Source organism: Stegostoma tigrinum, chromosome 27 (genome assembly GCF_030684315.1).
Source record: "Stegostoma tigrinum isolate sSteTig4 chromosome 27, sSteTig4.hap1, whole genome shotgun sequence".
NCBI lineage: Eukaryota > Metazoa > Chordata > Chondrichthyes > Orectolobiformes > Stegostomatidae > Stegostoma > Stegostoma tigrinum.
In genome coordinates, this window is record NC_081380.1 from 45,993,767 (window position 1) to 46,021,055 (window position 27,289).

At 46.0% G+C, this 27,289-nt stretch overlaps 1 protein-coding gene across 1 annotated transcript; it reads right to left on the reverse strand.

Moving 5' to 3' along the window:
• Positions 1-202: 202 nt before the first annotated feature.
• slc46a1 (solute carrier family 46 member 1) lies at positions 203-26,520 on the reverse strand. Its single transcript, XM_059655236.1, has 5 exons — positions 26,016-26,520; positions 16,833-17,685; positions 14,267-14,350; positions 2,084-2,240; positions 203-450 (listed from the first exon to the last, which is right to left on the reverse strand). The coding sequence occupies exons 1-5, from the start codon at positions 26,262-26,264 to the stop codon at positions 324-326; spliced, it is 1,470 nt and encodes a 489-aa protein (XP_059511219.1). The 5' UTR covers positions 26,265-26,520; the 3' UTR covers positions 203-323.
• Between the last annotated feature and the right edge of the window lie 769 nt (positions 26,521-27,289).

Here is a 27,289-nt window from a genome sequence, read left to right on the forward strand (position 1 = left end):
ATGTGAAAAAGCAAACAAATTCACTCACAGAGATAACAACGTGTGGAGCTGGATGAACACAGCAGGCCCAGCAGCATCTCAGGAGCACAAAAGCTGACGTTTCAGGCCTAGATCCTTCGTCAGTGAGCCTCATCCCCTTCTCTGATGAAGGGTCTAGGCCCGAAATGTCAGCTTTTGTGCTCCTGAGATGCTGCTTGGCCTGCTGTGTTCATCCAGCTCCACACGTTGTTATCTCTGATACGGATTTACTCACAGTGACAGGCAGAGTAGCGGGCAAACCCACGGTGATGACAAAGGTTTCGTGGTAAAACTCCGCACCAGAATCAGCAGGTGACAGGGGTAACCTGCTCACTGTGGTCGGAGGCAGGATCACAATCGCGATTCACAGCAGTAGCGGCCGGGCTCTCAAAGCGTCTGTACAGCACCTTCCTCTCTTCGCAGCCCAGAACACTAGGGTACGAAGCAAATGGGTAAGGCCAGTCAGTGCGGGCACTCTGCTCACGGGCAACGTCACCCATTTCGGCTTAACTCATCTTCGCATCTAACCCCGTGCTGTCCCTGCCCCGGGAGTGTTTGATGGGGACAGTGTAGAGGGAGCTTTACTCTGTATCTAACCCCGTGCTGTCCCTGCCCCGGGAGTGTTTGATGGGGACAGTGTAGAGGGAGCTTTACTCTGTATCTAGCCCCATGCTGTCCCTGTTCCTGGGAGTGTTTGATGGGGAACAGTGTAGAGAGAACTTTACTCTGTATCTAACCCTGTGCTGTCCCTGTTCCTGGGAGTGTTTGATGGGGAGCAGTGTGGAGAGAACTTTACTCTGTATCTAACCCTGTGCTGTCCCTGTCCTGGGAGTGTTTGATAGGGACAGTGTAGAGGGAGCTTTACTCTGTATCTAACCCCGTGCTGTCCCTGTCCTGGGAGTGTTTGATAGGGACAGTGTAGAGGGAGCTTTACTCTGTATCTAACCCCGTGCTGTCCCTGTTCCGGGGAGTGTTTGATGGGGAACAGTGTGGAGAGAACTTTACTCTGTATCTAACCCTGTGCTGTCCCTGTCCCTGGGAGTGTTTGATGGGGGACAGTGTAGAGGGAGCTTTACTCTGTATCTAACCCCGTGCTGTCCCTGTTCCTGGGAGTGTTTGATGGGGGACAGTATAGAGAGAGCTTTACTCCATATCTAGCCCCATGCTGTCCCTGTCCCTGGGAGTGTTTGATGGGGGACAGTGTAGAGGGAGCTTTACTCTGTATCTAACCCCGTGCTGTCCCTGTCCCTGGGAGTGTTTGATGGGGACAGTGTAGAGAGAGCTTTACTCTGTATCTAACTCCGTGCTGTCCCTGTTCCTGGGAGTGTTTGATGGGGGAACAGTGTAGAGGGAGCTTTACTCTGTATCTAACCCCGTGCTGTCCCTGTCCCGGGGAGTGTTTGATGGGGGAACAGTGTAGAGGGAGCTTTATATTGATCCATCTGGCATCACTGTGTCTTTCTCCCCACTCGCAGTGTGATATCACCGCCTCCTCTCCACAATGTGCTTCTACTTCCTTTTCCCAGGGTTGCAGGCTAACGGACTGACTGCAACGTGTGATCTGCACCATGCAGTCACCCTCCTTTGCCTGTTGGCTCCCATACCCCAACCTGTGAGGCAGGTCATGCTGCCCTGAGGGCTGTATTGGACCTGTTCAGTGGCAGGTGGTCCTTTGCCAAGGCCCGGGCTCTTCCTGTGCGATTACAGCACTGTTGCGGTGCAGCAGTGTTTTCCCCTTTCCTCTGCGCCAGATCTCAGATCATTCGACAAGAATACTGATAGCTGAATGAACACAGTGCACCCTGTGCTAGCTACTCCTCGGAAAAAGAATTGTTAATGCTGACTGCCTCACGAGGGACACAAAACATGGTTAAACACACAACCAGAGGATTACCCGTTAACCCAGGGAGCCACAGCAACCCAGTGACCGGTAAACCCTGACCACCAGTAAACCCTGACCACCAGTAAACACTGACCACCAGTAAACTCGACCACCAGTAAACACTGACCACCAGTAAACACTGACCACCAGTAAACTCGACCACCAGGTGGTCAAATTACTCACCCGACTATTCCAGCTGGAATGAGGAGCAGGGCAGCCCCGAACAGGAAAGTGAATCCTTTCATGAAGTGCAGTGTTGCAGGATATAAGGAGTTGAAGACAAGTGTAGACACCAGTGAGCACGCACTCTCCACACATGCGACCGAAGCGAACAGGGCTCCTGTAGACAGAACAACGGCATCTCTTACACACCACTCCCCTGAGTCACGGCTTCCTGCAGGAAATCTTTGGGGGACAACTCCGAAGATTCAGAGCCAGACTACATCAACAGAATCTGGAGAAACCATTTCCCCGAGAGCAGGAGATCAGGCCAAAGGGCAGCGATATCAGGAGCTCTCTCCCCCAAACCCGCTGATTAGACCAGGGCTCAACAAAAGAATTGAGACTGACAAATGTCTGCTGAGTTTAGAGGATTACAGGGAAACGAGATGGGTGGAACGAGTTAGGACCCAATGTGAACTCAGTGGTATGGGAAATAGTCTCACAAATATCTTTATAGTCTTACTGGATGACACACACAGGAAATTCTCCCTGTCACGAAGTCATAGAGCTGTAACAGCATGGAAACAGACCCTTCGATCCAACCCGTCCATGCTGGCCTGATATCCCAAATTTATCTAGTCCCATTTGCCAGCATTTGGCCCATATCCCCCTCAACTCTCCCTACTCATGTACCCATCCAGATGCCTTTTAAATGCTGTAACTGTACCAGCTCCCATCCCTTCCTCTGGCAGTTCATTCCATACATGCACCACCCTCTGTGTGAAAATGTTGCCCCTCAGGTCCCTCTTAAATCTTTTCCCTCTCACCTTAAACCTGTGCCCCTCGTATTTTGGACTCCCCCACCCTGGGGAAAAGACCTTGTCTATTCACCCTATCCATGCCCCTCATGGTTTTATAAACCTCTATAAGGTCCCCCCTCAGCCCCCGACGCTCCAGGGAAAATAGCCCCAGTCTATTCAGCCTCTCCCTGTAGCTCAAACCCTCCCACCCTGGCAACATCCTCGTAAATCTTTTCTGAACCCTTTCAAGTTTCACAACATCCTCCCTGTAGCAGAGAGACCAGAACTGAACGCAATATTCCATAACTAACATCCTGTACAGACACAACATGGCCTCCCAACTCCTGCAGGGGAGGCAATGGCCTAGAGGTATTATTACTGGACCGTTAATCCAGAGAGAGAACAAGAACAAAGAAAATTACAGCACAGCAACAGGCCCTTCGGCCCTCCAAGCCTACACCGACATGCTGCCCGTCACAACTAAAACCCTTCTGGGGTCTGAATCCCTCTATTTCCATCCCATTCATGTTTTTGTCAATACACCCTTTAAAAGTCACTATGGTATCTGCTTCCACTACATCCCCCAGCAGCGAGTTCCAGGCACCCACAACCCTCTGTGTAAAAAACTTGCCTCGTACATCACCCTTAAACCTTGTCCCTCATACCTCAAACACATGGCCCCTTGTGACTGACTCTTCCACCCTGGGGAAAAGCATCTGACTGTCCACTCTGTCATTGCCCTTCATAATCTTGTAGACCTCTATCAGGTTGCCCCTCAACCTCCATCATTACAGTGAGGACAACCCAAGTCTCTCCAACCTGTCCTCATAGCTAATGCCCTCCATACTAGGCAACATCCTGATAAATCTTTCCTGTGCCGTCTCCAAAGCCACCCACATCCTTCTGGTAGAATTGAACACAATATTCCAAATGCAGCCTAACTAAGGTTCTACAAAGCTGCACATTAACTGCTAATTTTTAAACTCAATGCCCCGGCCAATGAAGGCATGCATATCCATATGCCTTATTGACTACCTTCTCCACCTACGTTGCCACTTTTAGTGACCTGTGTTCCTGTACATCCAGATTCCACTGCCTATCAGTACTCTTCTGCCATTTACTGTATATTTTCATGGTCATGTTCTGAGGGCCTGGGTTCGAATCCCATGACGGCTGATGGTGGAATTTGAATTCAATAAATATCTGAAATTAAGAGTCTAATGATGACCGTGAATCCATTATCAATTGTCAGGAAAAGCCCATCTGGTTCACTAATGTCCTTTAGGGAATGAAACTGCCATGCTTACCTGGTCTGGCCTACATGTGACTCCAGACCCACAGCAATGTGGTTGACTCTTAACTACCCTCTGCCAGTGACACTCAACCCTCATAAAGGTAACAAAACAGTCAATGCAGAAACCAATAAAGGCAAGCGTACCAAACGCTGCCTTCACTATCCTGTCTACCTGCGACTCCACTTTGAAAGAACTGTGGACCTGCACCCCTTGGTCTCTTTGTTCAGCAACACTCCCCAGGACCCTACCATTAAGTGTACAAGTCCTGCCCTGATCAGTCCTACCAAAATGTAGCCCCTCACATTCGTCTAAATTACAATCTATCTGCCACCCCTTGGCCCATCTGATCAAGGTCCTGTTATACTCTGAGATAACAACTACACCACCAATTCTGGTGTCATCTGCAAACTTACTACCCATTCCTCCTAAATTCACATCCAAACTGTATATATAACTGACGAGAAGTAGTGGACCCGGCAATGATCCTTGTGGCACACCATTCACTTCTCACAGCACAGACGTCGTGCCTGTGCTCTGATAATGTTATTTCATCAACCACACTTCTGACTCCTGTTCTTATCGCCTCACCACACAAATCCTTCCTTTCCAATTCCCCTTTAGGACAGTTATTACTGAGTCTGTTTCCGTTACATGTTCTACATCAGGACATTTACCGTGACTTTTGTACAGAAAGAGGCGAAGTTGGAGCAAGAGTGAGCCATGTTGGTCTGATTACTGTGACCAACCCAATAACCTTTCACATTTGCATCCTGTCCTTATCAGGAATCTACCTCCCTCTGCTTGAAAAAAGATTCACAAACTCTGCATCCACTGCGTTTTGAGGAAGAGACCTCCAAAGATTCGCAACTTTCTGCGAGAATTACTTTCCCCTCATCTTGGTCTTGAATGTGCGAGCCACAATTTCGACACTGAGGTCCCTCGATCTACGTTCTCCCACATGGTCTCCATTTCTGTCCTGTCAAAACCCCTCAGGATCTCTGCTGAAGAGTCATCTCTCTTGAAACATTAGCTTGCTATCTCCCCACGGACGCTGCCTGACCCGCTGTGATACAAAGAAACAAAGAAACCTACAGCACAGGAACAGGCCCTTCGGCCCTCCAAGCCTGCGCCGATCAAGATCCTCTGTCTAACCTGTCATCTATTTTCTAACGGTCTGTGTCCATTCGCTCCCCGCCCATCCATGTACCTGTCAAAAAGACGCTAACGTGTCTGCGTCTACCCCCTCCGCTGGCAACGCGTTCCAGGCACCCACCACCCTCTGTGTAAAGAACTTTCCACGCATATCTCCCTTAAACTTTCCTCCTCTCACTTTGAACACATGACCCCTAGTAATTGAGTCCCGCACTCTGGGAAAAAGCTTCTTGCTATCCACCCTGTCTATACCCCTCATGATTTTGTAGACCTCAATCAGGTCCCCCCTCAATCTCTGTCTTTCTAATGAAAATAATCCTAATCTACTCAACCTCCCTCCATACCAGGCAACATCCTGGTGAACCTCCTCTGCACCCTCTCCAAAGCATCCAGCATTTGCTGTTTTCAGTTCAGAGTCCAGCATCTGCAGTAATTTACTCCCCTCAGGATCGTATCTAGTTCAATTATGTCACCACTGTCCCTTCCGCACTCCAGTGGATACAATCCCAGACTGCACAACCTTTCCTTGGAAGATAAACATCCTGTTCCAGTTGTTAGTTTGCTAAACCCTCTCTGAACTGCTTCCAAAGTATGTACATCCTTCCTTAAATAAGGTGACCAAAGCTGTACACTGTACTGTGGACGTAGTCCCACCAACACCCTATACAACTGTCGCAGAGAGTTTTGTACATTCAATTCACACCACCAGCTTTCTGAATTACTTCCAGTACCTGCACACTAGTCTTTCATGATCCATCTACACCTCAAAGCTCAGGAACATTTCTACATTTAGATAACATTCTTTTTTATTCTTCCTTCCAAAATGGTCCATCTCACTTTTCCCATTTGTGAGATCTTTGCAGATTCGCTTAGTCTATCAGCTTCCTTGTGTAACATCCGCTCGTCCCCTTCACATCTTAATTTCCTACCTATCTTTGTGTCATTGGAAAATTTAGACACCACACCTGCAAAGAAGCCACTTGTACAAACGGTAAAGAGTTGAGGTCCCAGCCACTAATTTCACACCGCAGGAAAACACACCCCCATCTACATCAATGGAACTGAGGGTGAGAGGGTGAAGAGCATCAAGTTCCTCAGAATGACAATAACCGACAATCTGTCCTGGATTTCCCAGATCGATGCAACAGTCAAGAAGGCACAACAACACCTCTTCACCCTCAGGAAGCTCAGGAAGTTTGGCATGTCCATAAGGTCCATCACCAACTTCTACAGATGTACCACTGAAAGCAAACTGTCCGGGTGCATAACGGCCTGGTATGGAAACTGTTCTAAAAACTACAGAAAGTTGTGTGCACAGTCCAGACCATCTCAGAAGCCAACCCTCCATCCATGTCCCCATTTACACAGCTCACTGCTGCAGAAAGGCGGTTAACATCATCACAGGCCCATCACACCCCAGTAACGACCTCCCACAACCTCCTCCGTCAGGCAGAAGATACAGAACCTGAACACACGCACCAGCAGGTTCAGGAACCGCTTCTTCCCGGCCGTTATCAGACTGTTAAAGCGACTGTAGCCTCAAATAATGTAACCTGCAATGTAACCTGTATGCCTCTAAGTCTTAGAGCTGGATGAACACAGCAGACCAACCAACATCACAGGAGCTTTCCTGCTGCTTGGCCCGCTGTGTTCATCCAACTCTGCATCTTATTATCTCCTAAGATGCTGCTTGGCCCGCTGTGTTCATCCAACTCTGCACCTTATTATCTCCTAAGATGCTGCTTGGCCTGCTGTGTTCATCCAGCTCTGCACCTTGTTATCTCAGACTCTCCAGCATCTGCAGTTCCTACTATCTCTGCCTCTAAGTCTTTTTGATCGGTACATCCTTTGCTGGCTGTGATCTTCCTGCACCACTTGCACACAAAGCTTTTCACTGTATTTCAGTACACATGACAATAAAATCAATTACCACTCATTAAATTTCAGTAATCAGAAAGTGACCCTATTATTATTAATATTCACTGCTTCTGTGAGCTGAATCCCCCCACTATCAACATCCTGGAGGGGGTTACCACTGTCCGGAAACTCAACTGGTCTCCCCACATAAACTCAGTGGCTACAAGAGCAGATCAGAACCAGGAATACTCCAGCGAATAGCTCACTTCCTGACTCCCCAAAGCCTGTCCACCATCTACAAGGCACAAGTCAGGAGTGCAATGGAATACTCCTCACGAAGCTTGACACCATCCAGGACAAAGAAGCCCTCCCTTGAGTGGCACCACATCCACAAACATCCCACTCCCTCCAGCCCCAAAGCTCAGTAACAGCAGTGTGTACTATCTACAAGATGCTCTGCAGAAATTCACCAAAGATCCTCGGGTAGCACCTTCCAAACCAACGACCACTTCCATCTAGAAGGACATGGGCAGCAGATACATGGGGAGCACCATTCCCTACAAGTTCCCCTCCAAGTCACACACCATCCTGACTTGGAAATATATCACCGTTCCTTCACTGTCAAAATCCTGGAATTCCCTCCCTAAGGGCATTGTGGGTCAACCGACAGCACACAGACTGCAACGGTTCAAGAAGGCAGCTCACCCCACCTTCTCAAGGGGGCAATTAGGGATGAACAATAAATACAGGCCCAGCCAGAAAATGCCCAAGTCCACAAGTGAATAAAACAAAGCTGAACTAATCTATTCATGCCAATATTACTCCTATATCCCTTAAATACAATTTCCTTTACAAAGAGAAACCACACTGACTGGTCAATTACCTGAATGCACATAAGTCCCCTGCAATAACTTAATAGTAGCTTTGAATATTTTCTCTGTGACAGATGGCTTGTAGTTTTCTGCTTTCTGACTCGCTTCCTTTCTGAATAATGGAGTTTCAATAGGACTGAACCTTCCCAAATCCAGTGTATTTTGGAAAATTAAAAACATTTGGTAACTATTTCACCAATCTCTTTATTTTCAAGATCCAGCAGGAAGTCCTTCAGAACCCCACAGCTTGTCCGTCACATCACTGACAACTTGATCGGTTTCACTTCCCTGGTGGTAATAATTTACTTGAATTCCTTGTTCCCTTCTATTTCCTGATTTACAGCTATTTCTGGGATCTTACCCTGCATCTACTGTGCTAAAGACCGACGCAAAGCGCTTGTCCAATTTATCTGCCATTTTTTTATTGTCCGTTGTTAATTCCACAGACACACTTTCTACAAGTCCTATATTCACTTTGGAACACTCTTCTTTTTAAAATAGCTATTGAGTCTTTTAATATCTATTTTTATATTCCTGGCTAACTTACTCTCACACTCTAACTTTTCCCTCCAGCATTATTTTGCTGTTAATTATATACTGTACAATTTTCTGACCTAGCTCCAATCAGCACAATTAAACCGGTTTTTTTAAGGGTTTAGTTAACCCTTTAGTTAACTCTCGGAGATAGGTCCTGTCCTTGTAATTTTTCTTTCTTGTTGGAATATACCTATTCTGTGTACTCTAAAACATCCGCTTAAATTTCTGCCACTGCATCTCTTTCGACATACCTTAGCACTGCTGCCTCACAGCGCCAGGGGCCTGGGTTCAGTTCTACCCTCGGGCGACTGTCTGTGTGGAGTTTGCACATTCTCCCCGAGTCTGCGTGGGTTTCCTCTGAGTCAAGATGTGCGGGTTGGGTGAATTGGCCGTACTAAATTGCCCGTGTGCAGGCTAGGTGGACTAGCCATGCGAATGCAGGGTTACAGGGATAGGGTAGGGCGGGTGTGAGTCTGGGCAGGATGCTCTTCATTGGTGTGGACTTGTTGGGCCGAATGTAAGGATTCTATGATCTATCCGTCCATGTTGTTTGCCAATTTTCTTCAGGTAGCTCTGCTTTTGTGTTCTCTGTACTGCCTTCACTTAATTTTGAAACAATAGTCTTCAATCCACTCTTCTGTTCATCAAACTGAATGTAATTCAATCATGTTATGATCACTGCTTCCTATGGGCCGCCTTCACAATGAACACAGAATGTAGAACTGTACAGCATGGGAACAGGCCCTTCGGCCCAACACGTTGTGCCGAATATGATGCTAAATTAAACTAATCCCTTCTGTCTGTCCTCAGTCCATGTCCCTCCATTCCTTGCATATTCATGTGTTTATCTGAAAGCCTCTTAAATGCCTCTATCATATCTGCTTCCACCCCCACCCTGGCAGCATGTTCCAGACTCTTACCACTCTCTGTGTAAAAACTTGCCCCTGACATCCCCTTTGAAGTTTCCCTCTCTCACCTTGAACACATGTCCCCATAGTATTAGACGTTTCAATTCTGGGATAAATTATGACTGTCAACCTTAACTATGCATCTCATAATTTTACGGATTTCTATCAGGTCTCCCCTCAGCCTCTGACACTCCGGAGAAAGTAATCCTGGATTACCCAGCCTCTCCTTATAGGTCAAACCCTCGAATCCAGGCAGCATCCTGGTAACTCTCTTCTGCACCCTCTTCAAAGCCTCCACATCCTTCCTGTAATGTGGTGACCAGAACTGAACACAATTCTCTATGTGTGGCCTAACCAAAGTCTTGTAAAGGTGTAACAATGACATCCTGACTTTTGTACTCCATTTCCAGACCAATAAAGGCAAGCATGCCATACACCTCCTTTACCACCCTATCTACTTATGTGGCCACTTTCGGGGAGCTATGGACTTGAACCCCAAGGTCCCTCTGTACGTCAGTGCTGTTCAGGGTCCTGCCATTAACTGTATACTTTTCCTTAACATCTGATCTCCCAAAGTGCAGCACCTCACACTTACCTGGATTAAACTCCATCTGCCAATTCTCCGCCCATATCTACAGCTGGTCTATATCCTGCTGTATCCTGTGACAACCTTCTACACTGCCCACAACTCCACCGATCTTTGTATTGTCTGCAAACGTAGTAACCCACCCTTCTACATTTCAATCCGAGTCATTTATCACAAACAGCAGAGGTCCCAGTACGATCCCTGCGAAACAGACGGACCTCCAGCCTGAAAAACACTCCTCTGTCACTACCCTCTGCTTTCTATGGGAAGGCCAATTCTGAATTCACACAAGCAAGTCACCGTGGATCCCATGCATCTTACTCTTCTGGGCGAGCTGCCATGAGGGATCTTGGTGAAAGCCATGTAAACAATATCCACTGATCCAGCCTCATTGATCACCTTCGTCACCATCTCAAAAAATTCAACCCATTTAATAAAATACGACCTGTCCTGCACAGCACCATGCTGACTGTCCCTAATTAGGCCGTGCTTTTCCAAATGTACATAAATACTATCCCGGTGGCTCAGTGGTTAGCACTGCAGCCTCACAGCACCAGGGACCTGGGTTCGATTCCCCCCTCAGGCGACTATCTGTGTGGAGTTTGCACATTCTCCCCGTGTCTACGTGGGTTTCCTCTAGGTGCTCCAGTTTCCTCCCACAGTCCAAAGATCTGCAGGTTAGGTGGAGCGGCCATGCTAAATTGCCCGTAGTGTTCAGGGGTGTTTGGGTTATAGGGGGATGGGTCTGGGTGGGATGCTTCAAGGGGCGGTGTGGACTTGTTGGGCCAAAGGGCCTGTTTCCACACTGTAGGGAATCTAATCTAATCTAATCTAAGATTCACTCCAAACACTGATGCGAGACTCACCAGTCTATAATTTCATACATTATCCCTATTTCCCTTGTTGAACAGAGGAACAACATTAGATACTGATTTGAGATATGATAATGATATCAGAACATTAATTAATCTATCTCATTGCACAATACAAGGTCTATTATTGTCCACACTTTACGTGACTCAGAAAATGCTTTCCTAAGAAACTATCATGTAAACATTGTATAAACTCCTTATCTTGGTAACCTTTATTCACCTGAGCTTTCTATTTATATGTAGATTAACATCTCCCCTGATTATTGCCTTGCTTTTCTGACAGGTTCTTATTAAGTCTTCCTCTATGCTTCAACCTACAGTGTAGTAATTTTGGTGGGGTCTGTACTTCACTATCAGGAATGACCTTGGGTTTTCTCATTTCTTACCAAACCGTTTGCACACCTTGGGTCGACCCTCCCTCCTGGGATATTACCATCATTAATGAACAGATCTAAGTCCCCTGCCTTGCTCCTGGCTTCCTGTCCTTCCTAAATCCCCTGGCCTTTCAATACTCAAATCCCGATCCATATCCCTGCAATGGCCATCAGATTGTATTTCTCTCATAGAATCGCAGAATCCCTACAGTGAAAGCAGGCCATCCAGCCCACCAAGTCCACACTGACCCTTTGAACAGCATCCCACCCAGACCCACCCTCCACCCCATCCCTGTAACCCACCTAGCCTGCACATCACTGGACACCATGGGCAATTTAGCATGGCCGATCCACCTAGCCTGCACATCTTTGGACTGTGGGACGAAACCGGAGCACCCGGAGGAAACCCACACAGACGTGGGGAGAATGTGCAAACTCCACACAGACAGTCGCCCAAGGGGGGAATCGAACCGGGTCCCCGGTGCTGTGAGGCAGCAGCGCGAACCACTGAGCCACTGTGCTGCCCCTTTGCTTCTGTTTGTGCTCTCTGTTCATCTGTTTTGCTCCAAATGCTGCGTACACCCAGATACTGAGCCCTTATTATTTTCTTAGTCTCTAGCTTTCTCTGTCGCCTGACTCTTGGGAGTTGTATTGTCTATCTGTTCCTGTTATGGTCAGTTCACCATTTCCTGCCAGGATACCTTTCGCTTTGACTATGACTCTCCTCGTTGAATGACCACATCTCCCCAGGTTTTATTTTAAGACCTTCCGAGCCTCCCTGATGATGTGGCTCACATGAACACTGACCACAGCATCCCAACAGTTTGTGTCTCAGCAGAGTCACCCTCCCTGTGTCTGAAACCTGGGCATGCAGCAGGGCTGATTTTCCACGCTGGCTCCTACCCAGGGGAAGTCTTCCAATGGTGCAGTGCTCCCTCCGCGTGTCGGCTGAGTGGGGTTTAGATTAGATTAGATTAGATTACCTACAGTGTGGAAACAGGCCCTTCGGCCCAACAAGTCCACACTGCCCCTTGAAGCATCCCACCCAGACCCATTCCCCTATTACCCACACACCCCTGAACACTACGGGCAATTTAGCATGGCTTGACTGGCAAAGCTGGACAGTGAGTCACCAGCAAAGTAACCCAACTGCCTGACGGTTTCTTCATTGCCTGACAGGGTCCTGTACATATCTGCCTGGGTAGCAGCGGTGGCCAGAGCTCTTTCAGTGCGGTAAAGGTCAGGAGCAGGAGCTGTTCTGATATTTATGGGATAAATGTGCAGCAGCAGAGGGAGCAGGATGGGACTCTGTCTTCTAGTAGACTCTTGAAATGACCTTGAATTTTAACAATAACTTCCTCCTAACCTGCAGCACAAACACAAACAGAGGTTAAGCCTCCGGTAGCAGTTTCCTCATTGCATCCCTTTCATCTTCACCAACTCACTCTGCTGACCATTAGGCCTCAAACTCAAACCTAGTTCACTGTTCCTCAACACCTCCAAACTCTGCAGCACCCTGACCACCCCCTGGTCCTTCACAAAGTCGCCTGTGTGCCTGAGGCACACACTCATTTAGGCAGGGGGCTGTCTCAGTCGTGGGGGCCTGGGCGAATATTTCCTCTTGTTGGGGAAAATGGAGCCAAGGACACCGTTTATGAATGAGATATCGGTCTTTTAACATAGAGCTGAGGAGGGATCCTCTGTCTCAGACAGCTGTATTTCTGTTCAACCGTCTTCCCCGGGGAGCAGAGGAGGCTGGGTCAGTGATTTTGTTTAAGGCTGAACTGGACTGATGTCAGGCTGACCGGGAAGTGAAGGAGAGCAGTCAGAAACACAGAGGGAAGGTGACAGCTAGATCACTCTTAATCTTATCCAATGGGGGAGCAGGCTCAAAGGGCTGAATGGATCCTGTTAACACATGCCAAAATCTTCACAGATCCTTCATAGACACCCACCCCTCCCTTTAAATCCTGAGCACCGTCCAAAGGCTAGGACTGTGTTGGAACAGGGTGCTACTCTACCCCGGGACAATTCCCCAATGTGGCTGGGGCTCAGGGCTCCCTTGTGAGTGGGGCAGTCAGTTGCCTGCATCCCTCACATCTGATATATCCTCTAGCCCCTCGGTCGGCTTAGTTACAGAACTGGCTTGGTGTCTATGTCACTCCCTCCTCCATCCCAATTCAGATTTTCTGCAAACCTTACCAGTAAATCTGTGGCTCGATGCAATCAGGCCAGCAGTGAGTAACTTTTGCCTATCACATGGTTCTGGCTGATAAAAACTGTTTAAACTTCAAGTATTTCACAGGAAGGATCAGGCTGACTAGAGAGCACATGCAGGAAAATCAAGACATATCACAGTGCTGGTAGCGATCACTCCTCTCCCAAACATAGCCAGACCCTTGGGAGTAACAGCTGTCGGCGGAATACCAGATCACAGTGGGGCAAGGTCGCAATAGTCCTCCCTCAAAACTGACCCACAACAGACATGATCACCCCTTCAGGCAGCCAAGCTGACTCTGATAGATCGTATCATGTACTTTTACATGTTCTGCTATTTACACCCTTTATAACAGACAAAAGAAAACACTGAACATTTGGAATGAAAACTGAGAGCGCAGGACAAATTCAGCAAGGTCTCTGCAGTGAGAAACAGAGTTAATCTTTCGAGGGCAAATGACTTTTTTGGGGAGCCCTGAAATCCTGAAGGCGGTTCTGACAACTGGACTCAAAACTTTGACTCTGTTTCTCTCTCCGCAAATGGAGACAGGCGCATTAAGTTTCTCCAGCACTTTCCCATCTTATCCTTGATGACAGACTTTAACATTTTCTCAAGAAAATATCACGTCCAAGAATAAATAACAAGAGGGTAAGGATTCTGAGCAGGAGCGGTTTGTAGATGAACAAAATTGTAAAGGGTCGCGCTCTGAGTGATGGCATGTTTTTGAGCTTACCTTGTTCTGTCACATCAGCCAACTTTGACAATTTAGCTCGGATCACTGGTGTAGTTGCCATAGCGAGAAAACGTAGCCCGTAACCTTGTGGGAGGGAGAAAGGAGACTTGTTTTGTGATAGAGTAAATTGTCACAATGTAGGGAGACACATTCTGTGGAAAACAAGCAAATGGGATCACACTATGCAGAAACAGTTGCGACAGAGGCTATCTTAATAAGATAACCTACACCAGTAAGGAATTCAGTCCTGTTAGACCTGAGATAACAAGGTGTAGAGCTGTGTTCATCCACCATGTTACCTCAGATTCTCCAGCATCAGCAGCTCCTACTATCATAGAACAATACAGCGCAGGACAGGCCCTTCGACCCTCGATGTTGTGCTGACCTGTGAACTAATCTAAGCCCATCCCCCTACACTATCCCATCATCATCCATATGCTTATCCAAGGACTGTTTAAATGCCCCTAATGTGGCTGAGTTATCTACCTTGGCAGGCAGGGCATTCCACGCCCTTACCACTCTCTGAGTAAAGAACCTGCCTCTGACATCTGTTTTAAATCTATCACCCCTCAATTTGTAGCTACGCCTCCTCGTACAAGCTGAAGTCATCATCCTCGGGAAAAGTCTCTCACTGTCCACCCTATCTAATCCTCTGATCATCTTGTATGTCTCTATTAAATCCCCTCTTAGCCTCCTTCTCTCCAATGAGAACAGACCTAAGTTCCTCAGCCTTTCTTCATAAGACCTTTGCTCCAGACCAGGCAACATCCTGGTAAATCTCCTCTGCACCTTTTCCAATGCTTCCAAATCCTTCCTGTAATGGGGCGACCAGAACTGCACGCAATATTCCAAATGAGGCCGCACTAGCATTTTGTACAGTTGCAGCATGACATCACGGCTCCAGAACTTAATCCCTCTCCCAATAAACCCTAACACACTGTAAGCCTTCTTAACAGCACTATCAACCTGGGTGGCAACTTTCAGCGATATCCCTGACAGACCTGTTCCCTGGGAATGAAGTGAGCTGAGTGGACCAAGTTACAATGGGGGACCATTTGGGGACACTGTTCATTGTATCATAAGGTTCAGGATGATGGTGCGAAATGGCATTGTTCAAGATAACAAAGTGTTCAGATGAAGGGTCTAGGCCCGAAACGTCAGCTTTTGTGCTCCTGAGATGCTGCTGGGCCTGCTGTGTTCATCCAGCTCCACACTTTATTATCTTGGATTCTCCAGCATCTGCAGTTTCCATTATCAATGGCATTGTTCGATCCAAATTGGAATAATCAAGAGAGCTGACTCCAACGGGGCCAAAGCAGAGCTGGGCCAGACTTACCGCAGCCACAGGTTTGTGGGAACAAACAGCCACTGATCAAAGATCCAAATGGAGATTGATTAGGTATAGTCCAGGTGAACGTGAAAGATAGGACAAATAAATGCAGAGCTCCCGCAATGACAGAGTGTGAAAAAGTAAGAAGGGTGCCTATGGAAATATATCACTGCTCCTTCCAGATCAAAATCCAGGGATTCCCTCCCAAAGGGACATTGTGGGTCTACCTATAGCACATGGACTGCAGCAGTTCAAGAAAGCAGCTCACAGTCACAACGGCAACTAGGGATGAGCCAACCAGGCAGGCTCAATTCTAATGAATAAATGATAGTATTTTTCAGAAGGGTCTTATTAACAGCTATCTTTTACCCGGCGTCATGCACATGCAACACCCAGGACAACAGCTCCCGCACAGCCTTTAGACTAGTACTTTTTGGAATGAGGTAAGCCATTTCAGTTATGAGGATACACTGGGGAAATTAGGGTAGAAATGTTTCACAACGGAGCAGACCAAATGGGCTGAATGGCCTAATTCTGCACCTACATCTTATAGCCCAGACAGGGAGAAACTAATCCCACTCACAGAAGGGTCAAGAACCAGAGGACACAGATTTCAAGTATTTTGCAAAAGAAGCAAATGTGAGGTAACAGCAAACATTTTCAGGACTAGAAAGGATCAATGAGCTGAGGGAAAGACCGAGATAAGCAATATTACCAAAGTGGTTGGATTGTTCAGTTCCATTCTGTCACCAGTGGGAAGGATATGATGAATCATCAGTGAGCAGAGTTCACAGTAAAACCATGAGAAACAGGAACGGGAAGAGGCCATTCAGCCGTTTGAGCCTGCTCTGCCGTTCAATGGGATCATGGCTGATTCTGACATTTATGTCCACTTTTCCCGTAGCCCTTAATTCCCTGACTGATCGGGAATCTACCTGTCTCGGTATTAAATATACACAAGAACTCTGCGCCCACAAATTTCTGTGGCGAGGAGTTCCAAAGGCTCGAGTCACACACTGATCTCCCAGGAAGATACCTGGCCCAACACGACATATTGTTCATTGATGCAGGATGCAAGGACCAAGAGGTTGGACTTCCCATGGCTTTTCCATATGCCCCCTCCTTCCTGCCAAACCAAATCCCAGGGTGCGTTAGGAATCATAAGGGTGAGCTGGCATTTCATTATCCCGGGATTCAGTCCGTCTGTTGGTGTTAAACTACAAAGTGGTGACTCACCGGTGAACATGACAGTGCTGTTTGCTGCTACTGAGAAAGTCACCAAACCAGCCACATTTGACAACAGTCCGATCTCAGCGATCCAAGTGTCACCAAGGCAATACTGCATCATCTTCAGGGCCAGGAGGCTGCTCAAGTAGGTCATGTGCTCAACTGCTAAGCCGTATCCAATCTGATCGGATCGCCAGCACAGCGGGGAACTCAGCTCAAAGAGGACCAGGATGTCCTTGACTCCGAAATGCACAGTCACCATGATAAAGAGGGACAGTGCATACAGGCAGAGACGGTGCCGACGTCCAGTCTCCTGCCCACTGGAGTACAGGCGGTACACCGAGCGATAATGCTCCATGGTCAACAGTTTGCCTGGTCTCTTCACGGTCACAGACTCCTCAATGAAAACAAAAGCATAGATGACAGTCACCACATTCAGTGCCAACACCAGCCAGAACGGGATGATGTAGCCTTGAGCCTTACTCCATTGGCCTCCAATAATACTGCCAAACATTCCCGCTATTCCCAGGCACGCCTCCAGCACGGCAATCCGGAACGTCCGTGATGGCTTGTCGCTGATGTCTGCGATGTACGAGAAACATCCGGCCAGGATGCTGTTGAAATCGCCCAGAAGCCCACTCAGCAGCCGGCCAATCAGAAGGAAGCCGACTGGCAGCTCTTGGTACATGACAATGAGATAAACCGCAGCCTGCAGCGACAGACCGATTCCCGGTAAGGTCAGGATGGGTCTACGGCCCACGCGGTCACTCCACGGTCCGAGCAGTGTCGCAGAGAACAGTCCCACGGCAAAACCCCCAACGTTAATGTACAGGTTCCAATGGGAGGTCAGAGTCTCCACTTCCTAGAAAAGGACAGAAAGATTGCTTTCAGAAGATGCCCTCCAGGAGATCCTGACACACCTGTCTACAAGAGATCTTTGGCATCAACCAACCAAAGAATGGAATTAAGGCCATTCAGCCCTTCAAGGGGTCTCTTAATCCAGAGACCCAGATAATGCTCTGGGGACACAGGTTCGAACCCTGCCACGGCAGATGGTGGGATTTGAATTCAATAAAATATCTGGAATTAAGAATCTAATGATAACCATGAACCCATTGTCGATTGTCAGAAAAACCCATCTGTTTCTCTAATGCCCTTTAGGGAAGGAAACTGCCAGCCTTACCTGGTCTGGCCTACATGTGACTCCAGATCCACAGCAATGTGGTGACTCTGAACGGCCCTCTGGGCAATTAGGGACGGGCAGTAAATGCTACCTGATCAGCGACACCCTCATCCCGTGAATGAATTAAGAAAAAATAAAGACTCCCTTCTATTCCATGAGATTATGGCTAATCTGCAACCTAATCTCATATACCCGGCCTATTCCCTGTCCAATTAAGGATTTTGGTGAACAACATTCCATCGATCTCAGGTTTAAAATTAACAATTGACCGAGCATTAGTTAGCACTTGTGGAGAATCCTTATGCTAAGATCTATTTTCTAATTACAGTCTCAAAAGGTCTGGCTCTTATCATCAGACTATCTTCCCTAGTCCTAGCCATTCCAACCAGTAGGAATACTTTCTGTCCACGCTATTCGATCTCATCTCGATAGCACTGCCCTACACAGATCATTGGACTTAACCAAAACAAATTGTACTATCTGATTTAAGCACAAGTGTTGGCCAATCCAAATGGATCGAGGGAGATCCTTGAAGACAGACCAGACATGGAGGATCATGACCACTGTCAACAATGACTAGCCCCAGGACATTGCTACAGGACTACTCAGGGTAGTGCCAGTTAATGGGGCATTTATTTAAGGAAGTAATTGTGATTAATTGTCTGAGTCAAGAGACGTGGGCACCACGTGGTTTGACATGTATCATTTCCCCCCCAACTCCATTTTTATCAAAACCCCCTCCCTCTCTTCCCACTCTCCACAGTTTTGTGATAGTTGCATGCTGGGCCATGCTTGTAAATTATTCTTTTAGTTGGTGAAGGCTTATTACAAACAAAAGGGGGCTTTTCTGGTGCGGTGGTACTGTCTGTACCTCTGGGCCAGGAGGCCTAGGTTTAAGTCCCACCTACTCCAGAGGTATGTCATAACATCTGAACTGGTTGGTTAGGAAGATATCCAAGTCATGGGTCACTGCATATCCACGCAAAAGCTAATGGATGTTTCAAATGGACAAAGTATTCTGAGATGCAGAGAGATCTGGGTGATGGGTATGTGACTCACAAAGTTAAAATGCAGGTATAGCAAGTGATTAAATTCGCTAATGATATTACAAGAGGACTTGAACATAAGGGTAAGGATTTAAAGCTTCATTTATACAGGGTATTCATGAGACCACTTCTCAAATATATTTCTGGAGTCCTTAATTAAGGATGTAATTATGTTGGAGGCTGTTAGAAGAAGGTTGAGTATATTTACACCTGGAATGAGTGGATTGTTTTATGAAGAAATGTCGGACAGACTGAGCTCGTTTCCAACGGAGTTTAAAAGAGTGAGCAACAATAACAAGACTGACGGTTGACTTCATTTAACTAAAAGATCTGAATGGTCTTGACAGGGTAGATGTGGGAAAAAATGGTTCCTTTTGTAGTAGGTCCTGAATTAGGGTGCAACGGCGTAAAATTAGAGGTCACTCATTTAGGACAGGAATTGGAGAAGATTTCTTTTATTTTGCAGAGTTAGTGACTTTGGAACTCTGTGTCTCAGAAAGCAGGGTCATTGGTTATTTTTTGTGCAGAGGTGGGCAGATGTTTAGGATGAGGGATCGAAGGTTATCCGGAATGGATGGGAATGCGGGATTTGGAACACAAACAACTTACTGATAGCCATAATCTTACTGAATGGTGGGGCAGGCTTGAAGGGCCAAATGGCCCAACTTTGCTGCTGATTCAAATGTTTTTATATTTATTGATGACTCTGCATTTAACTGATTACCTTGTGACAATTTTGTGGTTATTCCGTATTTACTCCTTTGTAATTATTATTTTGTCGGTTGGTATTCCAGGCTGATTATTGTCTTCATTATTCTGCACTGATAATTATTAATTAATTGCTAATCAAGTAAATTCACTATTGACTGCTTACTCATGATTATTGATGATTCCCTATCATTGTTCTGCACTGATTGCTGAATCTCTATGATTGTTGATTTTATTAATGTCTCTGTATCGATTATTGACAATTCTCTATTATTGATGATTCTGTATTGATTGCTGATGATTTTGTATCGACTACTGATGATTCTGTATGAGATTCTGTACTGGTTACTGATGATTCTGTATTGGTTATTGGTAATTCTGTATTGATTATTGATGGTTTGTATTGATTATTGGTGATTCGGTATTGATTATAGATGATTTGATCTCCCTGATAATTGATTCTGGATTTACAATTGGTGATTCTGTGTTCATTGATGATTAATTCCATTTAGAATTTTGTACTCATAATTGATCATTCTGTATTGACCATTGTTCTGTATTAATTGTTGATCTTTCTATATTGCTTATTGATGATTTGCTATCGATTATTAATTATTTTGTTCTGATTGATTCTGCATTGATTACCAATTAGTGATGATTTCATAGTGATTAATTCTGTATTGACCACTGATTATTGTTAAATCAGCTCACTCTGTCTGTGCAGGTCAAAAACACCACCTGACTATTCTAATCCCATTTTCCAGCACTTGGCCCATAGCCTTATATGAGATAATGGGAACTGCAGATGCTGGAGAATCCAAGATAATAAAGTGTGGAGCTGGATGTACACAGCAGGCCAAGCAGCATCTCAGGAGGACAAAAGCTGACGTTTCGGGCCTAGACCCTACATCAGAAAAGCTTAAAGGAAAACTTTTTCTGATGAAGGGTCTTGTCCCGAAACGTCAGCTTTTCTGCTCCTCTGATGCTGCTTGGCCTGCTGTGTTCATCCAGCTCCACACTTTGTTACCATAGCCTTATGTGCCTTGGCATCGCAAGGTCACATTGAAGTGCTTCTTAAATATTAAGAGGGTTTCTGCCTTTACCACTCTAACAGGTAGTGCGTGCCAGATTCCCACCACCCTCTGAGTGAAAAGTCGTCTATAAGTCTACAAATGTGGCCTAACCAACACTTTATAAAAAACCAGCATAAAACCCTGCCCTTATATTGAATGCCTTGGCTAATAAAGGCAAGTATCCCAAATGCTTCTTAATTACCGATCCCCATATCTTAAAGGATATGCATACCAATGTCTCTCCGATTCTCAGTGCTTCCCAGGGTCCTACGGTTCATTGTCCATTGATCATTGATTTTTATTGATTCTATGTTGATCAGTAATTATTCCTGATCCTGTATTAATGATGAATTATTTTTGATTTGGTATTGATTATTAATGTTTCTGTATTGGTTATGACGGATTCTGTAATAATCACTGGTTTTTAATGTTTCTCCACTGATTTTTTTATTGATTCTTTATTGATCCTGATTATCGATCTCTGGTAACTGATTCCTGATTACTGATCCCTGATATTTGATTATTGATCCTTGATTATCAATCCCTGATTATTGATCAGTGACCCCTGATCCCTCGGGATTGACAATCTGTCCCTCATTATTGATCAGTGATCCCTGATCCCTGGGGATTGACAATCTATCCCTGATTATTGATCAGTGATCCCTGATCCCTGGGGATTGACAATCTATCCCTGATTATTGATCAGTGATCCCTGGGGATTGACAATCTATCCCTGATTATTGATCAGTGATCCCTGATTCCTGGGGATTGACAATCTATCCCTGATTATTGATCAGTGATCCCTGATCCCTGGGGATTGACAATCTATCCCTGATTATTGATCAGTTATCCCTGATCCCTGGGGAGTGACAATCTATCCCTGATTATTGATCAGTGATCCCTGATCCCTGGGGATTGACAATCTATCCCTGATTATTGATCAGTTATCCCTGATCCCTGGGGATTGACAATCTATCCCTCATTATTGATCAGTTATCCCTGATCCCTGGGGATTGACAATCTATCCCTCATTATTGATCAGTGATCCCTGATCCCTGGGGAGTGACAATCTATCCCTCATTATTGATCAGTGATCCCTGATCCCTGGGGATTGACAATCTATCCCTGATTATTGATCAGTGATCCCTGATCCCTGGGGATTGACAATCTATCCCTCATTATTGATCAGTGATCCCTGATCCCTGGGGATTGACAATCTATCCCTGATTATTGATCAGTGATCCCTGATCCCTGGGGATTGACAATCTATCCCGGATTATTGATCAGTTATCCCTGATCCCTGGGGATTGACAATCTATCCCTGATTATTGATCAGTTATCCCTGATCCCTGGGGATTGACAATCTATCCCTGATTATTGATCAGTTATCCCTGATCCCTGGGGATTGACAATCTATCCCTGATTATTGATCAGTGATCCCTGATCCCTGGGGATTGACAATCTATCCCTCATTATTGATCAGTGATCCCTGATCCCTGGGGAGTGACAATCTATCCCTCATTATTGATCAGTGATCCCTGATCCCTGGGGATTGACAATCTATCCCTCATTATTGATCAGTGATCCCTGATCCCTGGGGATTGACAATCTATCCCTGATTATTGATCAGTGATCCCTGATCCCTGGGGATTGACAATCTATCCCTGATTATTGATCAGTGATCCCTGATCCCTGGGGTTTGACAATCTATCCCTGATTATTGATCAGTGATCCCTGATCCCTGGGGAGTGACAATCTATCCCTCATTATTGATCAGTGATCCCTGATCCCTGGAGATTGACAATCTATCCCTGATTATTGATCAGTGATCCCTGATCCCTGGGGATTGACAATCTATCCCTCATTATTGATCAGTGATCCCTGATCCCTGGGGAGTGACAATCTATCCCTCATTATTGATCAGTGATCCCTGGGGATTGACAATCTATCCCTGATTATTGATCAGTGATCCCTGATCCCTGGGGATTGACAATCTATCCCGGATTATTGATCAGTGATCCCTGATCCCTGGGGATTGACAATCTATCCCGGATTATTGATCAGTGATCCCTGATCCCTGGGGATTGACAATCTATCCCTGATTATTGATCAGTTATCCCTGATCCCTGGGGATTGACAATCTATCCCTGATTATTGATCAGTTATCCCTGAGCCCTGGGGATTGACAATCTATCCCTGATTATTGATCAGTGATCCCTGATCCCTGGGGATTGACAATCTATCCCTGATTATTGATCAGTGATCCCTGATCCCTGGGGAGTGACAATCTATCCCTCATTATTGATCAGTGATCCCTGATCCCTGGGGATTGACAATCTATCCCTGATTATTGATCAGTGATCCCTGATCCCTGGGGATTGACAATCTATCCCTCATTATTGATCAGTGATCCCTGATCCCTGGGGAGTGACAATCTATCCCTCATTATTGATCAGTGATCCCAGATCCCTGGGGATTGACAATCTATCCCTGATTATTGATCAGTGATCCCTGATCCCTGGGGATTGACAATCTATCCCGGATTATTGATCAGTGATCCCTGATCCCTGGGGATTGACAATCTATCCCTGATTATTGATCAGTTATCCCTGATCCCTGGGGATTGACAATCTATCCCTGATTATTGATCAGTGATCCCTGATCCCTGGGGAGTGACAATCTATCCCTCATTATTGATCAGTGATCCCTGATCCCTGGGGATTGACAATCTATCCCTGATTATTGATCAGTGATCCCTGATCCCTGGGGATTGACAATCTATCCCTCATTATTGATCAGTGATCCCTGGGGAGTGACAATCTATCCCTCATTATTGATCAGTGATCCCAGATCCCTGGGGATTGACAATCTATCCCTGATTATTGATCAGTGATCCCTGATCCCTGGGGATTGACAATCTATCCTGGATTATTGATCAGTGATCCCTGATCCCTGGGGATTGACAATCTATCCCTGATTATTGATCAGTTATCCCTGATCCCTGGGGATTGACAATCTATCCCTGATTATTGATCAGTGATCCCTGATCCCTGGGGAGTGACAATCTATCCCTCATTATTGATCAGTGATCCCTGATCCCTGGGGATTGACAATCTATCCCTGATTATTGATCAGTGATCCCTGATCCCTGGGGATTGACAATCTATCCCTCATTATTGATCAGTGATCCCTGATCCCTGGGGAGTGACAATCTATCCCTCATTATTGATCAGTGATCCCTGATCCCTGGGGATTGACAATCTATCCCTGATTATTGATCAGTGATCCCTGATCCCTGGGGAGTGACAATCTATCCCTCATTATTGATCAGTGATCCCTGATCCCTGGGGATTGACAATCTATCCCTCATTATTGATCAGTGATCCCTGATCCCTGGGGATTGACAATCTATCCCTGATTATTGATCAGTGATCCCTGATCCCTGGGAAGTGACAATCTATCCCTCATTATTGATCAGTGATCCCTGATCCCTGGGGATTGACAATCTATTCCTGATTATTGATCAGTGATCCCTGATCCCTGGGGATTGACAATCTATCCCTGATTATTGATCAGTGATCCCTGATCCCTGGGGAGTGACAATCTATCCCTCATTATTGATCAGTGATCCCTGATCCCTGGGGATTGACAATCTATCCCTCATTATTGATCAGTGATCCCTGATCCCTGGGGATTGACAATCTATCCCTGATTATTGATCAGTGATCCCTGATCCCTGGGAAGTGACAATCTATCCCTCATTATTGATCAGTGATCCCTGATCCCTGGGGATTGACAATCTATTCCTGATTATTGATCAGTGATCCCTGATCCCTGGGGATTGACAATCTATTCCTGATTATTGATCAGTGATCCCTGATCCCTGGGGAGTGACAATCTATCCCTGATTATTGATCAGTGATCCCTGATCCCTGGGGATTGACAATCTATTCCTGATTATTGATCAGTGATCCCTGATCCCTGGGGATTGACAATCTATTCCTGATTATTGATCAGTGATCCCTGATCCCTGGGGAGTGACAATCTATCCCTGATTATTGATCAGTGATCCCTGATCCCTGGGGAGTGACAATCTATCCCTGATTATTGATCAGTGATCCCTGATCCCTGGGGATTGACAATCTATCCCTGATTATTGATCAGTGATCCCTGATCCCTGGGGATTGACAATCTATCCCTGATTATTGATCAGTGATCCCTGATCCCTGGGGAGTGACAATCTATTCCTGATTATTGATCAGTGATCCCTGATCCCTGGGGATTGACAATCTATCCCTGATTATTGATCAGTGATCCCTGATCCCTGGGGATTGACAATCTATCCCTGATTATTGATCAGTGATCCCTGATCCCTGGGGATTGACAATCCCTGGTGATTGATCAGTGATCCCTGATCCCTGGGGATTGACAATCTATCCCTGATTATTGATCAGTGATCCCTGATCCCTGGGGATTGACAATCTATCCCGGATTATTGATCAGTGATCCCTGATCCCTGGGGATTGACAATCCCTGGTGATTGATCAGTGATCCCTGATCCCTGGGGATTGACAATCTATCCCTCATTATTGATCAGTGATCCCTGATCCCTGGGGATTGACAATCTATTCCTGATTATTGATCAGTGATCCCTGATCCCTGGGGATTGACAATCTATCCCTGATTATTGATCAGTGATCCCTGATCCCTGGGGAGTGACAATCTATCCCTCATTATTGATCAGTGATCCCTGATCCCTGGGGATTGACAATCTATCCCTCATTATTGATCAGTGATCCCTGATCCCTGGGGATTGACAATCTATCCCTGATTATTGATCAGTGATCCCTGATCCCTGGGGATTGACAATCTATCCCGGATTATTGATCAGTGATCCCTGATCCCTGGGGATTGACAATCCCTGGTGATTGATCAGTGATCCCTGATCCCTGGGGATTGACAATCTATCCCTGATTATTGATCAGTTATCCCTGATCCCTGGGGATTGACAATCTATCCCGGATTATTGATCAGTGATCCCTGATCCCTGGGGATTGACAATCCCTGGTGATTGATCAGTGATCCCTGATCCCTGGGGATTGACAATCCCTGGTGATTGATCACTGTTCCCTGGGGATTGACTATCGATCCCTGCGGATCGGCCCCTGCCCTCCAGCCTCACCTTCTCCAGCTGGGCCTGGCTCCCTTGGCTCTTGTTGCAGCCTCGGCTCCGGTTTCCGCTGAAGCCGAGCTCGGAGCTGATTCTCTGGAAGATGTACTGAGTGGAGAGCGGGGCCTGCAGCACCAGCGCCAGCATACTGAGGAAAACAAGCGGCTCCACCGTCAGCCGAGCCCCGGGGAGCCGGCAGCGGCCTGGGCCTGGGCCCGGGCCCGAGCCCGAGGCGGGGTCCGTCTCCTGTAGGCCCGGCATCGGCACAAATAGAGGCCGGGGATCCGGGGCCTAGTGCCGGAGGCTGGGCTCGGGGAAGGTCAAACCACCGCCCGAGAAACAACCTGCGGGAAATTAAAAATAAACCCGGAATAAATCCATTAACATCCGGAATAATTCGCGGAATAACCCACCCCCAACCGGCAACGGGCTCCCACAAAACCGGAATAAACACCCAAAATCTCAAATAAATCTCCCAAAATCTCAAATAAACACCTAAAATCTCAAATAAACTTCCCAAAAACCGGAATAAACACCCAAAATCTCAAATAAATCTCCCAAAAACCGGAATAAACACCCAAAATCTCAAATAAACCTCCCAAAATCTCAAATAAACTTCCCAAAAACCGGAATAAACACCCAAAATCTCAAATAAACACCTAAAATCTCAAATAAACCTCCCAAAAACCGGAATAAACACCCAAAATCTCAAATAAACACCTAAAATCTCAAATAAACCTCCCAAAAACCGGAATAAACACCCAAAATCTCAAATAAACCTCCCAAAAACCGGAATAAACACCCAAAATCTCAAATAAACACCTAAAATCTCAAATAAACCTCCCAAAAACCGGAATAAACACCTAAAATCTCAAATAAACCTCCCAAAAACCGGAATAAACACCCAAAATCTCAAATAAACACCTAAAATCTCAAATAAACACCCAAAATCTCAAATAAACACCTAAAATCTCAAATAAACCTCCCAAAAACCAGAATAAACACCTAAAATCTCAAATAAACCTCCCAAAATCTCAAATAAACACCTAAAATCTCAAATAAACCTCCCAAAAACCGGAATAAACACCCAAAATCTCAAATAAACCTCCCAAAATCTCAAATAAACTTCCCAAAAACCAGAATAAACACCTAAAATCTCAAATAAATCTCCCAAAAACCGGAATAAACACCCAAAATCTCAAATAAATCTCCCAAAAACCAGAATAAACACCTAAAATCTCAAATAAATCTCCCAAAAATCGGAATAAACACCTAAAATCTCAAAT